At 46.7% G+C, this 14,918-nt stretch overlaps 1 protein-coding gene across 1 annotated transcript in view; it reads left to right on the top strand.

Moving 5' to 3' along the window:
• Positions 1–14,918, top strand: part of HSPG2 (heparan sulfate proteoglycan 2) — a 242,884-nt gene that overhangs the window by 169,152 nt on the left and 58,814 nt on the right. The window contains exons 52-55 of the mRNA XM_082274816.1: positions 602–782; positions 12,232–12,291; positions 13,448–13,570; positions 13,651–13,803. Of these exons, the coding sequence (XP_082130942.1) occupies positions 602–782; positions 12,232–12,291; positions 13,448–13,570; positions 13,651–13,803 (517 nt within the window). The remainder of the gene's footprint in view (positions 1–601; positions 783–12,231; positions 12,292–13,447; positions 13,571–13,650; positions 13,804–14,918) is intronic.

Raw genomic sequence — 14,918 nt, 5'->3', positions numbered from 1 at the left:
CATATATCTGCCCTACCAGAGAAGCATGGGGGGGGGTTCATGGTGTTGATTCTCGTGAGAAGTGGTAAAAATTTGGGATCGACCGATTATCCGCAATGCCGATATATCAAGGGCCGATCTGCACTTTCCCCGCTATATCGGAATCAGTTCCGGAGGTTACCGATATTTCCGATATTTAGGGGAAGTGCTATACCGGAGTGATGATCCCTGCAGCCAGAGGCATCACCCCGGTACCGGCGTCCATAGCCGACGGTCGGCTGTCTTGTAATGACCACCAATGCGGCTGAGAAGCCGCTCGGCTGTGATTACAAGGAGCGGGAGGGGACGTTCCCCCCCCCCCCTTCTGCGGCTCTCCCAGGCCAGAGACGAGAGGCTATATATCAGAGGCCAGAGGTGAGATGATGAGATCAGGGGCCAGAGATTAGAGGCCAGAGAAGAGAGGCTAGAAATTAGAGGTGAGAAGCTGAGATCAGAGGCTAGAGACCCACTTATTTGTTGTCTGGTCCTCAGAATGTCATGGTCCCTGTTGTAGGTATCAATGGTTTTCCAGTGACTCTTGTGTTATGCATAACCACCCATTGTTCTCCTCTCTCTCCTCCAGTCACCAGCCTACACGTTGGTGTGGACCCGTCAGAATAATGGGAAGCTCCCAGAGAGAGCAATGGACTTCAACGGGATCCTGACCATCCGTAATGCACAGCCAGAGGACGCCGGTATTTACATCTGCACCGGCTCCAACATGTTCGACATGGATGAGGGCAATGCAACGCTCCATGTTCAAGGTTGGTGAAAGAGTCACCATTAGACCCCTCCATCCTCCAACTCACTTGCATGGTGCTAACTCTCCTCCACTCTCCTTCCTGCTTGCACATCCAGTAACTGATCTCCCCAGCGTGCACGGCTCTCGTAGGCTTCCCTTGGCTTTTAGGCTTTGGCTGGCACCATTCTCTGTGGAAGTTCCTCCCGGTCACCTACCATAACACTAAAGATGTATTTGCATGCTGGAATGACCTCCTACATGACTTCTGTCTGTCTCTTCACCCTTCAACTCATCTAATCAGGACTCGTCATTAATCTTTATGGACGCTTATGCTGCCTGGGCCCGCACAACCTGTGATATCATATGATTACAGATGGCCAATAAATAAAGCTTTCCACTGCTAGCAGATCCCTCCCTCCCCGTCACACACTTGCCTTTGTTGCTTTTGTGCGTTCAGCTTTTGCCTACTTATTCCAGTCATGGACGCCGCCATCCCCCAAGCAGCGACCACAAATTTGCTTTTCCTTTATATGTTTTAAATACAAAATGTTGTCGATACTTTCCAATAAATGTGAACTGAACACCAACAGTCCATGTGCTAAGTGGCAGCTTCTGATAAATACGCAGCTGTGTGTGACGTCTCCTCATGCCAGATATAGAAAGTCAGAGGGGACAGATCTAGAACTCAGGAACCAGTCACACCTAGGAGCGATTAGGGATTTTCTTTATAGAAGTCATGGAATGTGGTCTCCATTAGACTGTAGTAGAAGAGTATGGCCTGAGGATTGGTCCACCATTGTTATTAGACAGCAGTAGTAGAGTATGGCCTGAGCATAGGTCTACCACTAGTATTAGACAGCAATAGAATAGTGTGGCCTGAGCATAGGTCCACCACTGGTATTAGACTGTAGTAGAAGAGTATGGCCTGAGCGTTGGCCCATCACTGGTAATAGACTGTAGTAGAAGAGTATGGCCTGAGCGTTGGTCCATCACTGGTAATAGACTGTAGTAGAAGAGAATGGCCTGAGCGTGGGGCCAGTACTGGTAAAAGACTGTAGTATAAGAGAATGGCCTGAGCGTTGGTCCATCACTGGTAATAGACTGTAGTAGAAGAGTATGGCCTGAGCGTTGGTCCATGACTGGTAATAGACTGTAGTAGAAGAGAATGGCCTGAGCGTTGGTCCATCACTAGTAGTAGACTGTAGTAGAAGAGAATGGCCTGAGGGATGGTCCATCACTGGTAATAGACTGTAGTAGAAGAGAATGGCCTGAGTGTTGGTCCATCACTGGTAGTAGACTGTAGTAGAAGAGAATGGCCTGAGCGTGGGGCCAGTACTGGTAACAGACTGTAGTAGAAGAGTATGGCCTGAGCGTTGGTCCATCACTGGTAATAGACTGTGGTAGAAGAGTATGGCCTGAGCGATGGTCCATCACTGGTAATAGACTGTAGTAGAAGAGAATGGCCTGAGCGTTGGTCCATCACTGGTAATAGACTGTATTAGAAGAGTATGGCCTGAGCATTGGTCCATCACTGGTAATAAACTTTAGTAGAATAGTATGGCCTGAGCGTTGGTCCATCACTGGTAATTGACTGTAGTAGAAGAGAATGGCATGAGCGTTGGTCCATGACTGGTAATAGACTGTAGTAGAAGAGAATGGCCTGAGCGTTGGTCCTTCACTGGTAATAGACTTTAGTATAAAAGAATGGCCTGAGCGTTGGTCCACCACTGGTATTAGACTGCAGTAGAAGAGTATGGCCTGAGCGTTGGTCCATCACTGGTAATAGACTGTAGTAGAGAATGGCCTGAGCGTGGGGCCAGTACTGGTAATAGACTGTAGTAGAAGAGAATGGCCTGAGCGTTGGTCCATCACTAGTAGTAGACTGTAGTAGAAGAGAATGGCCTGAGCGTTGGTCCATCACTGGTAGTAGACTGTAGTAGAAGAGAATGGCCTGAGCGTTGGTCCATCACTGGTAGTAGACTGTAGTAGAAGAGAATGGCCTGAGCGTTGGTCCATCACTAGTAGTAGACTGTAGTAGAAGAGAATGGCCTGAGCGTTGGTCCATCACTAGTAGTAGACTGTAGTAGAAGAGAATGGCCTGAGCGTTGGTCCATCACTGGTAATAGACTGTAGTAGAAGAGAATGGCCTGAGCGTGGGGCCATCACTGGTAATAGACTGTAGTAGAAGAGAATGGCCTGAGCGTTGGTCCATCACTGGTAGTAGACTGTAGTAGAAGAGTATGGCCTGAGCGTTGGTCCATCACTGGTAGTAGACTGTAGTAGAAGAGTATGGCCTGAGCGTTGGTCCATCACTGGTAGTAGACTGTAGTAGAAGAGAATGGCCTGACCGTTGGTCCATCACTGGTAGTAGACTGTAGTAGAAGAGTATGGCCTGAGCGTTGGTCCATCACTGGTAGTAGACTGTAGTAGAAGAGTATGGCCTGAGCGTTGGTCCATCACTGGTAGTAGACTGTAGTAGAAGAGAATGGCCTGAGCGTTGGTCCATCACTGGTAGTAGACTGTAGTAGAAGAGAATGGCCTGAGCATTGGTCCATCACTGGTAGTAGACTGTAGTAGAAGAGTATGGCCTGAGCGTTGGTCCATCACTGGTAGTAGACTGTAGTAGAAGAGAATGGCATGAGCGTTGGTCCATCACTGGTAATAGACTGTAGAAGAAGAGAATGGCCTGAGCGTGGGGCCATCACTGGTAATAGACTGTAGTAGAAGAGAATGGCCTGAGCGTTGGTCCATCACTGGTAGTAGACTGTAGTAGAAGAGTATGGCCTGAGCGTTGGTCCATCACTGGTAGTAGACTGTAGTAGAAGAGTATGGCCTGAGCGTTGGTCCATCACTGGTAGTAGACTGTAGTAGAAGAGAATGGCCTGACCGTTGGTCCATCACTGGTAGTAGACTGTAGTAGAAGAGTATGGCCTGAGCGTTGGTCCATCACTGGTAGTAGACTGTAGTAGAAGAGTATGGCCTGAGCGTTGGTCCATCACTGGTAGTAGACTGTAGTAGAAGAGAATGGCCTGAGCGTTGGTCCATCACTGGTAGTAGACTGTAGTAGAAGAGAATGGCCTGAGCATTGGTCCATCACTGGTAGTAGACTGTAGTACAAGAGTATGGCCTGAGCGTTGGTCCATCACTGGTAATAGACTGTAGTAGAAGAGTATGGCCTGAGCGTTGGTCCATCACTGGTAATAGACTGTAGTAGAAGAGAATGGCCTGAGCGTTGGTCCATCACTGGTAGTAGACTGTAGTAGAAGAGTATGGCCTGAGCGTGGGGCCAGAACTGGTAACAGGTGATGAAGAGCCATTACATTACTGTAGAATTCTTTGTAGGACTAAAACGTGGTGGTGCCATTCTGACAACAAACAAGATCCCAACGTTGTGTGAAATATTCTGCATTCTTAATGGTAGATATCCATCTCCTGCCATATAGATCAATGTCCTCATGGGAGGATCAGCTAAGGGTACCTAATGCTGTATTTATTATCACATTCACTTATGTCCTGAGTCCGTTCAGGACTGAGCTTTCCCCTCTACATAAAATCAATATAAATAGCATTGATTTTACATTTCAGTAGTCTTGTATCTGATAACTCAGACTTTGGAAAACAATGGCAGAAGATGTAATACATAGGTCCTAGTATATGCCACCTCTTCTGTATCTGCGGGGACAGAGGTCACCTCCATTACTGATAGATGGATATAAGAAACATGGTTAGAATGGATTGTCTGTAATGTGGCCACTGCAAAGGCGCTCCTTTATATGTGAATAGAGAGCTGTGATATCCATAATGGCCATAATAGGCAATTTATTGGTCAGAATTTGTCACTGTGGTTTTCTGTTCTATGAGTACAGGAGGTTTGTCCAGTGTCCCCCATGTTGGCAAGCAGTGTATTCCTGGACAGTGTTCTAACTAGAAGGACATTGTTTTATTTTTAGATGGTGGGTTACTTTGGTTTAAATAGACACCCTACAGGTGGGGTGCTATGTCCACCTTGAAAGGTTCATGCTATGCCAACCTCGGAGGCGTCGTGCTATGTCCACCTCGCAGGCACTGTGCTATGTCCACCTCGCAGGCATTGTGCTATGTCCACCTCGCAGGCATTGTGCTATGTCCACCTCGCAGGCACTGTGCTATGTCCACCTCGCAGGCACTGTGCTATGTCCACCTCGCAGGCACTGTGCTATGTCCACCTCGGAGGCGTCATGCTATGTCCACCTCGCAGGCACTGTGCTATGTCCACCTCGCAGGCATTGTGCTATGTCCACCTCGCAGGCACTGTGCTATGTCCACCTCGCAGGCACTGTGCTATGTCCACCTCGCAGGCACTGTGCTATGTCCACCTCGCAGGCACTGTGCTATGTCCACCTCGCAGGCATTGTGCTATGTCCACCTCGCAGGCACTGTGCTATGCCAACCTCGCAGGCACTGTGCTATGTCCACCTCGCAGGCACTGTGCTATGTCCACCTCCAGGCATTGTGCTATGTCCACCTCCAGGCATTGTGCTATGTCCACCTCGCAGGCACTGTGCTATGTCCACCTCGCAGGCACTGTGCTATGTCCACCTCGCAGGCACTGTGCTATGTCCACCTCGCAGGCACTGTGCTATGTCCACCTCGCAGGCACTGTGCTATGTCCACCTCGCAGGCACTGTGCTATGTCCACCTCGCAGGCACTGTGTTATGTCCACCTCACAGGCACTGTGCTATGTCCACCTCGCAGGCACTGTGCTATGTCCACCTCATGCTATGCCGGCCGCCCAGGCACCACGTCCACTATATACATTTTATGTTGTCTACTCTGTCTGGGTTGTATTCTGGTGTTTACCCTGACTTAGAGTCGGTTTCTCCTCTTTCTGACTCGGTGACGGTCTCTTGTACTTTCAGCCATCGTATAAAAGCTCCACATTCTCAGGAACCCAAATCTGTTGTGTCCTGTGATGGCAGAAAGACCTCCATTGTAGGGTTGCATTGCAGTTGTGGTATGTTGGAGAATGTCTGGGAATGTCCATGTAAAGTAGTGATCTGGTTAAGGTGACGCATGGCTGAATTTATATATGAGGGTGTGATTGTGATTAATAGTGACAAAAGGAGGAGGTCATTAGAATGTGATATATCTGGTTTGATCACTGGTAGGGCTATGGTACTGGGGCCTTTCCTTGCCATGGATGCTGTATGATATCGAATAAATCCGCATCTCATCATCTCACAATTTCCAAGTGCAGTAGACCAATGAAGTGTTTGATTTTTTTTTACATTTACACCTAATAGGTGAGACCTGGATCAATGTGACACAGGTAGATAGAGAGACGGAATGGCTGTATTATGATGGGGGTCATATTTGGATTGTAGAGACGTGGTCTTTCTCAGACTAAATAACAGTGGTCGGAAATGTGGTCTGTATTTATCATATCCGGTTCATTATTTACAGCTAGTCATTTAGAAGTTGGATATACTGAGTTGTTCCACAAAATTTGTACAGCAGAGGAAGTGGCCAATCTGATCTGTCACTGTGGCACTGCTTAGAGTGTAGGGTAGGAGATATCTGCTGTACTTTATCATGGAACAACGTCCTCATACATTGATGTATCACTTTAGATTAAACATTTTAGCTTCTAGAAATCCAATTTAGATCTCCATAATGTTAGATAGAATGGACTTGGCCTCTGTCACATTGTATCAGGTAAGTTAGTAACATTGCCTTTGGCCCGTATTACATTGTATCTGGTGGGTTGGTAAGGATTGCCTTGGCCTGTACTATGTTGTACCAGGCGGGTCGAAGAGGATGGCCTTGGCCTGCGTAATGTTGTATCAGGAGGGTTGGTGAGGATGGTCTTGGCCTGTGTCATGTTGTATTAGGCGGGTTGGTAAGGATGGCTTTGGCCTGTGTCATGTATAGAGCGGGTTGGTGTGGATGGACTTGGCCTGTGTCTTATTGTATCGGATGGGTTGGTGAGGATGGTCTTGGCCTGTGTCATGTTGTATCAGGAAGGTTGGTGAGGATGACGTTGGCCTGTGTCATGTTGTATCAGGCTGGTTGGTGAGGATGGTGTTGGCCTGTGTCATGTTGTATCAGGAAGGTTGGTGAGGATGACGTTGGCCTGTGTCATGTTGAACCAGGGGGGTTGGTAAGGATTTCTTTGGCCTGCGTCCTGTTGTATGAGGTGGGTTGCTAAGGATGGCCTTGGCCTGTGTGATGTTGTATCAGGTGGGTTGGTGAGGATGGCTTTGGCCTGTGTCATGTATGGAGTTTGTTGGTGTAGATGGACTTGGTCTGTTCCATGTTGTATAGGGTGGATTGGTGAGGATGGTCTTGGCCTGTGTCATGTTGTATCAGGCTGGTTGGTGAGGATGACGTTGGCCTGTGTCATGTTGAACCAGGTGGGATGGTAAGGATTTCTTTGGCCTGCGTCCTGTTGTATGAGGTGGGTTGCTAAGGATGGCCTTGGCCTGTGTGATGTTGTATCAGGTGGGTTGGTGAGGATGACGTTGGCCTGTGTCATATTGTATCAGGCGGGTTGGTGAAGATCGTCTTGGCCTTTGTCATGTTGTATCAGGTGGGTTTGTGAGAATGACGTTGGCCTGTGTCATGTTGTATCAGGTGGGTTTGTGAAAATGACGTTGGCCTCTGTCATGTTGTATCAGGTGGGTTGGTGAGAATGACGTTGGCCTGTGTCATGTTGTATCAGGTGGGTTTGTGAGAATGACGTTGGCCTGTGTCATGTTGTATCAGGTGGGTTGGTGAGAATGACGTTGGTCTCTGTCAGGTTGTATCAGGTTGGTTGGTGAGAATGACGTTGGCCTGTGTCATGTTGTATCAGGTGGGTTTGTGAGAATGACGTTGGCCTCTGTCATGTTGTATCAGGTGGGTTTGTGAGAATGACGTTGGCCTCTGTCAGGTTGTATCAGGTGGGTTTGTGAGAATGACGTTGGCCTCTGTCAGGTTGTATCAGGTGGGTTGGTGAGAATGACGTTGGCCTCTGTCATGTTGTATCAGGTGGGTTGGTGAGAATGACGTTGGCCTCTGTCATGTTGTATCAGGTTGGTTGGTGAGAATGACGTTGGCCTCTGTCAGGTTGTATCAGGTGGGTTGGTGAGAATGACGTTGGTCTCTGTCATGTTGTATCAGGTGGGTTGGTGAGAATGACGTTGGCCTCTGTCATGTTGTATCAGGTGGGTTGGTGAGAATGACGTTGGTCTCTGTCAGGTTGTATCAGGCCACGATGTGCTCTTTATCATCTTAGTAGAGCAGGTTCTAGCCTTTAAATGTGGTCTTCACCAAATTGTACAGAAGAAAAGAATCCTGAGAATGTTGAAGCAAACTAGAGGGTATTTCTGGTGGTCTTTCGTGTGGTTGTGGGATATTTTGGATAGAGGGGTTTATAATGTGACAAACTTCGGAATGAAGAATTCCTGTGGAAGGGCAATAAAGACGGCAGCCACGTGGAGTTGAAGAGAAATCCGGAGTGTTGTCTCCTGGAGGAAGGAATAAATGCATTTTGTATCCACACTACTGTACTGACTTGTATATAGAGAGACTTTATATGCTTGAAGACGTGGCCTGCTCAGTCCCCTCCGAAGAAGTTCCCCCAACAAGCTTCTGCCCACTTCTCAGCGAGATCAGTGGGATGCTGAATAAACCCAACAGTGCGAAATAGAAGCTACTGGCAATGTTTACCTCAACACACAGATATACCTCAAAATATAATTATATACCTCAGTATACATCATATACCTCGATAAATACAGTGACAAAAAAAGTATGTGAACCTCTGTGAATTTAACTGGTTTGCTGGGTGTGTTTAATAAAGACCCAAGAAATTAGACTTGGGCGTCATCAGCTGAAGCACATTGTGTTTGTCGATTGTTGTGACGTAGATGAGGATCAGATCACATTTTATAGTAAATTACTGCAGAAAACCAGATAATTCCAAGGGGTTCACATACTTTTTCTGCCACTGTATATAGTGTAACACACACTTCAATACACAAGTATACCTCCAAATATATAAATCTTGTGCTATATTCCTCACCCTACGAAGTGTAGTGAATGGGAAAAAATTTGTGAACACCTGACCATCAAATCTATATCAGCTTCTTGGACATCCAATTCCAAAGTCATAGCCATTAATATGGAGTTCCCCCTCTTTGTGATTATAACATCCTCCATCCTCCTGGGAAGACTTTTCACAAGATTTTGGAGGGTGTCTGTGGGAATTTGTGCCTATTTGTGAGGCCAGGTACTGATGTTGGATGAAAAGACCTGACTCACATTTTGGGTCCCAAGTTGGGCACCAGAAAAAAGGCCCGGTGTTCCAATTCATCCCAAAGGTGACTAGTAGGGATGCGGTCAGGGATCTGTGCAGGAGTTCCTCCGCACCAAACTGGTCAAACAATGTCTTTATAAACGTGGACACCATTTGTACATGTAAACATTCTCCACTCATTTTGGAGGATGTCTGTGGGAATTTGTACCCATTTGGGTGGTCAGGAACTAAGGTTGGATGAGAAGACCTGGCTCACACATTGGGCACCAAAAAAAAAAAGACCTGGCTTGTAGTCAGTGTTCCAATTCATCCTAAAGGTGATCAGTAGGGAGGAGGTCAGGGCTCTGTACAGGACACTGGAGTTCCTCCATGCCAAAACTGGTCACACCATATCTTTATGAAGCTGGTCTAAACTGGTCGCACCATGTCTTTATGAAGCTGGTCTAAACTGGTCATACCATGTCTTTATGGAGCTGGTCTAAACTGGTCACACCAAGTCTTTATGAAGCTGGTCTAAACTGGTCATACCATGTCTTTATGAAGCTGGTCTAAACTGGTCATACCATGTCTTTATGAAGCTGGTCTAAACTGGTCATACCATGTCTTTATGAAGCTGGTCTAAACTGGTCACACCATGTCTTCATGGAGCTGGTCCAAACTGGTCACACCATGTCTTCATGGAGCTGGTCCAAACTGGTCACACCATGTCTTTATGAAGCTGGTCCAAACTGGTCACACCATGCCTTTATGGAGCTGGTCTAAACTGGTCACACCATGTCTTTATGAAGCTGGTCCAAACTGGTCAACCCATGTCTTTATGGAGCTGGTCCAAACTGGTCACACCATGTCTTTATGAAACTGGTCTAAACTGGTCACACCAAGTCTTTATGAAGCTGGTCTAAACTGGTCACACCAAGTCTTTATGGAGCTGGTCTAAACTGGTCACACCATGTCTTTATGAAGCTGGTCCAAACTAGTCACACCATGTCTTCATGGAGCTGGTCCAAACTGGTCACACCATGTCTTTATGAAACTGGTCTAAACTGGTCACACCAAGTCTTTATGAAGCTGGTCTAAACTGGTCACATCAAGTCTTTATGGAGCTGGTCTAAACTGGTCACACCATGTCTTTATGAAGCTGGTCCAAACTAGTCACACCATGTCTTAATGAAGCTGGATTTGTACACGGGGGAGGCACAGTCATGGGGAACAGAAAAGGGTCTTCACCAAACTGTTACCACAAGGCTTGAAGAGCAAAATTGTCTACAATGTCTTTGTATGATGGGGGATTACCAGGACCCTTCACTGGAGACACCCGAACTCCATCATCTAGAGGGGGTGTACATAGATCTGGCCATATAGTGAAGGTGTGATGTTCAGGTGTCCACAAACTTTCACCAAATGATTGGTAACAAAGGATGCAGCAACAAACGCTGGATCCGTACATGGGCACTGCATGCCAGCTCTGCCCGGGGTGCACTAATAAATGCTACTTCTTCCACATGGGTTTTTTATAGATTTAAAGAGCGATTTGAACATTGTTAATGTGGGATTTGTTCTGTGTTTAATCCCTGACATATGTGAAATCTCCTGTACAGGTGACACCAACATCCTTCCTATCACTAATGTGACACCACCTGTTATCTGCACATATTCTATATACAGAGTCTTTGTTGTATATATTCTGTGTCCATTCACCTGTATATAGAAGGCAGCCATGCTGCTGACCATCAATAAAGCATGTGGCTTCCATGGACTCCAGCACTCCGCCTCTGTGTTATGTAGCTGTGATGGGACACGGGGGAGGGGTGGCCAGAGACCGAAAACAAGCTGGAACTGCGGGCAGCAAAGCAACATTCTAGAAAAAGAGTGTTGGGTTGGAAAGGTCCTATAAAGTGTATGTATAGCTAAAGCTTAAATAGGGGGTGGGTTACACCCGTCTGCTAATTATTTTATGTGGTCTGTGTTCTTGGGGTGATTTCCCTTCACTTCCTGTCCTGGAGATGCATCAGGTAATGAGAGGAAATCTCCCTTCTACAACTATCAGCAAAATAGCTTTCCATGGTTGGATATAGGGGGCGGAGCTATAGCACATGTATGCTGCCATAGATTGGAGTAGAGAAAGGAAAATTACGGTAAGTATTTGGTACAATTTTCAATTTTTTCACTTTTGGACGGAGTACGGGAAGGTCATAACTCGTGTCAGTTTATTTTTTGCCACTTGTGTCTCATTGGGGAAATTTATCTTCACTTCCTCTCCCATAACCAAAACAGGAAGTGAGAGGAAATCCCTGCAAATTAGGGCAATTCCTTTGGGGACCCCCAGGTCACCAACAAAAAGTGTCCCCATTGGAAGATTTCCCCAATATTACTTTTCTGGGGACAATCCAAAATGTGAGCTTTTCTTTTACTTCCAATGATAATGGTGAACAGGACAAATGGAGAGAGGGAGAATCTTCATAAAGGGGGACACAGACAGCAATAAAAATTGACAGGGGTTCTAATCCATCTCCACTCCACCCAAAACTAAAAAATAAGTTTTGCCTTTATTTATACTTTAAGTGTCCCCATTGAAGGGTCAACTGTCACCTCTCGTTCTGGTGACAACTCTGCAATTTTGGGTTTCTCATCAGTCTCTGTCTGGGTGGCAATGGTCATCGGGATAGAGAGGGTAAATCTCCCAATGGGGCTTCAGACAGGAATGAAAACCAGACAGGTTACAGCCCTATCTCAATATAATGGCACTGCAACCCAATCATGCATCCACCCCGCAACACATGAGTTCTTCCATGTACAGAAGATAAAGGCGGCAACCAGGTGAGAATGAATCAAATTTTTCTTTATTTTGTCCAAGGAGTTCACACGTTTCAACACTTAACACGCTTCAGCCTATCGAGGCCTTACTCGTAGTTCAGGTAAGGCCTTGGCCTAAGTGTTTGCTCTGTTTGGAACATGCGAGCTCCTCGGATGAAATAAAGAGAAAATGTATTGATCCTCAACCTGGTTGTGGACTTTATCTACATGGTACAGCCCTGTCTGTATTGATGAAGCAGGGTATGGGTTGAGCTTTGGTACATTATACTGGATGTAAAAACATCATTTTTTCTGGGGACTTCCTGTACAAATAATGGACAGATTCCATGTGTATGGTTGTAAATGTGTACAATAAAGTTGGTTCCTACTTATCCACAGAGACATCCAAGACACAGATGTTTTATGGACCGTATGAGACCTTTGAAGGACACAGTCCGTGTAAGTTGGCATGGAGTGCTCCAACCCATTGAGCACTGTGACTGTAGCATGCCATACTGCCTGATCTCCCATCCTTTTGCAGCCATGATCCTTATCATACCGCCATGAATGCCAGAGACTGCCTCCTTGCATGTGGGAGCAGACCCATCACCCCATATTGTGTGTGTGCACGCGTGCCATTCAGTGGTCAGATATGAAGACAGATAGTCATTCATTTTGTGTGTCTTTGGTATGTGATGCTAATTTCCTGCTCCCTGTGACTTCACCATCACACGTGACCTTGGCTTTCTTCCATCCCATTAGCCTGGATTGTATTCCCTCTACAGCTGTACTGTGTGTGCAAAGCTCAATTTATTATCCTAAAGAGGTGACCAGCTCCAGCAAACCTGGAAATAAAGCAATGCTGCCAGTACATGCTGGGACTTGGAGGTCCTCGATCGGTGTAGGTTGCATGACGCATGACCCTATGAGAACAATCTTCTGACTTAGTGTCTCACGCACATGTTGAGACTGACTTATGAAACCTAGAGTAATGCAAAGTGACTGTGTTACCTGCAGGGTCACTGATAAGAGGGTACCATCGGGCCTCCTGTAGGGGGCCCGGGCCCGTCACTTATCAGGGGTGCCCAACCGGCAGCTTCAGACTTCATGTAGAGCAGGGATCCTCAAACTACGGCCCTCCAGCTGTTGCAGAACTACACAACCCATGAGGCATTGTAAAACTCTGACATTCACAGACATGACTAGGCATGATGGGAATTGTAGTTCCTGAACTGGAGGGCCGTAGTTTGAAGACCCTTGATGTAGAGGAAGACTATCCCTGAAAGACAAAGCTGCATTTTTTTAAAGGTGGGTGGGTGGGGTCAAGGGCGGGCTTATGGGGGCTTCATCAGGTAGGCTGTATGGGGACCCATGATTTCTAACAGTGGCCCTAGTAACCTGTTGTAAACAGTCAGCTGCAAGGTACAATTTGTTGGGTACAGCTTAAAAATCACAGTTTTCCTTCTCAAGTTTTATAACTGCCCCAATGGGTCACATGACACTTGAGGGGCACATGCATGTAGCTATATCTGAGGATGTGTGACACTCCAGGAGCTCACTGTATGATCGTGGGTTATGATGTGTTTGCTATAATGTGTTCTTCACCATATTGTAGCCGGAACAGGGACCCACCCCACGGCTATCATTGAACCCAGGCAGCTGACTGTCCAGCAAGGTCAAGCAGCAGAGTTCCGCTGCTCAGCTACCGGGAACCCTCCTCCTTCGGTGGAATGGACAGGTAAGAAGATTGAAACAGAGAATGTCCCAAGAACTGGGGTAGTAAGAGGTCTATTAATCCACCTGCTGTATCACTTTTAGGTGGACAGAATGGAGGCATCCCCTATAGAGCAAGCATCCAGGGAGGTGTTCTCAGATTCCCATCCGCTCAGCTCTCTGATGAGGGTCAATACACCTGCATCGTCCGCAATAGCCATGGACAGCACATTGCCAGGGCTGATCTGCGAGTACACAGTGAGTAGCGTGGACAATGATTACACAATCAGTTTCTGAAATGTGCGGAATACTTGCATAATCCCATCTGGAAAGTCTGCTGTTCCCAAACATGATTACGGTTCTGTAGCAAGCAGTGTGGAGAGGCAGTAGATGCTGAAGCTCAGCTCTTCTACCAGGTCTTGGTCAGCTGAGGCTCAGCTATTCTACAAGGTTTTAGCAGAAGTTCAGCTTCTCTGCCAGGTCTTAGCTGGAGCTGAATTCTTCTACCAGGTCTTAGCTGAAGCTCACAGCTTTTTTACCAGGTCATAGTCAGCTAGAGCTCACAACTCTTCTACCAGGTCTTAGCTGAAGCTCACAGCTTTTTTACCAGGTCAGCTAGAGCTCACAACTCACCTACCAGGTCTTTGCTGGAGCTCAGCTCTTCTACTAGGTCTTAGCTGGAGCTCAGCTCTTCTACTAGGTCTTAGCTGGAGCTCAGCTCTTCTACTAGGTCTTAACCAGCTGAGGTTCAGCTATATTCTACCAGGTCTTAGTTGTATCTCAGCTCATCTACCATATCTTAGTCAGCTAGAGCTCACATCTGTTTTACCAGGCCTTAGCTGGAGCTTAGCTCTTCTACTAGGTCTTAGCTGGAGCTCAGCTCTTCTACTAGGTCTTAGCCAGCTGAGGCTCAGCTATTCTATTTGGTCTTGGTCAGCCGAAGTTTATCTCTTCTACCAGGTCTTAGCTGGAGTTCACAGCTTTTTTACCAGGTCTTAGCTAGAACTCTCCGCTGTTTGACCAGGTCTTAGTCAGCTAGAGCCCACAACTCTACTAGCAAGTCTTAGCTGGAGACCTGCTCTTCCACCAGGTCTTAGTCAACCGAGGCTCAGCTATTCTACTAGGTCGTAGTCAGCAGCCATTTAGCTATTCTACCATATCTTTGCTGGAGCTCAACTCTATATGGTCAACTATGATATCTTAGTCAGTTGGGACTCCACTATATTATCAGGTCTTAGATAAAGTACAGCTATTCTACCAGGTCTCAGTCAGCTGGAGCTCAGTTCTTCCACCAGGTCTTCACTTTGGGACATACATCAGACTTTTATTGTATGCTTGTAATGTGTCCCTCTGAGGTGAATAGAAGTATTCAG

The sequence above is a fragment of the Pelophylax lessonae genome, assembly GCF_965119305.1.
Source record: "Pelophylax lessonae genome assembly, chromosome: 12".
Classification (NCBI taxonomy): domain Eukaryota; kingdom Metazoa; phylum Chordata; class Amphibia; order Anura; family Ranidae; genus Pelophylax; species Pelophylax lessonae.
This window is presented reverse-complemented; position numbering and strand designations above follow the sequence as displayed.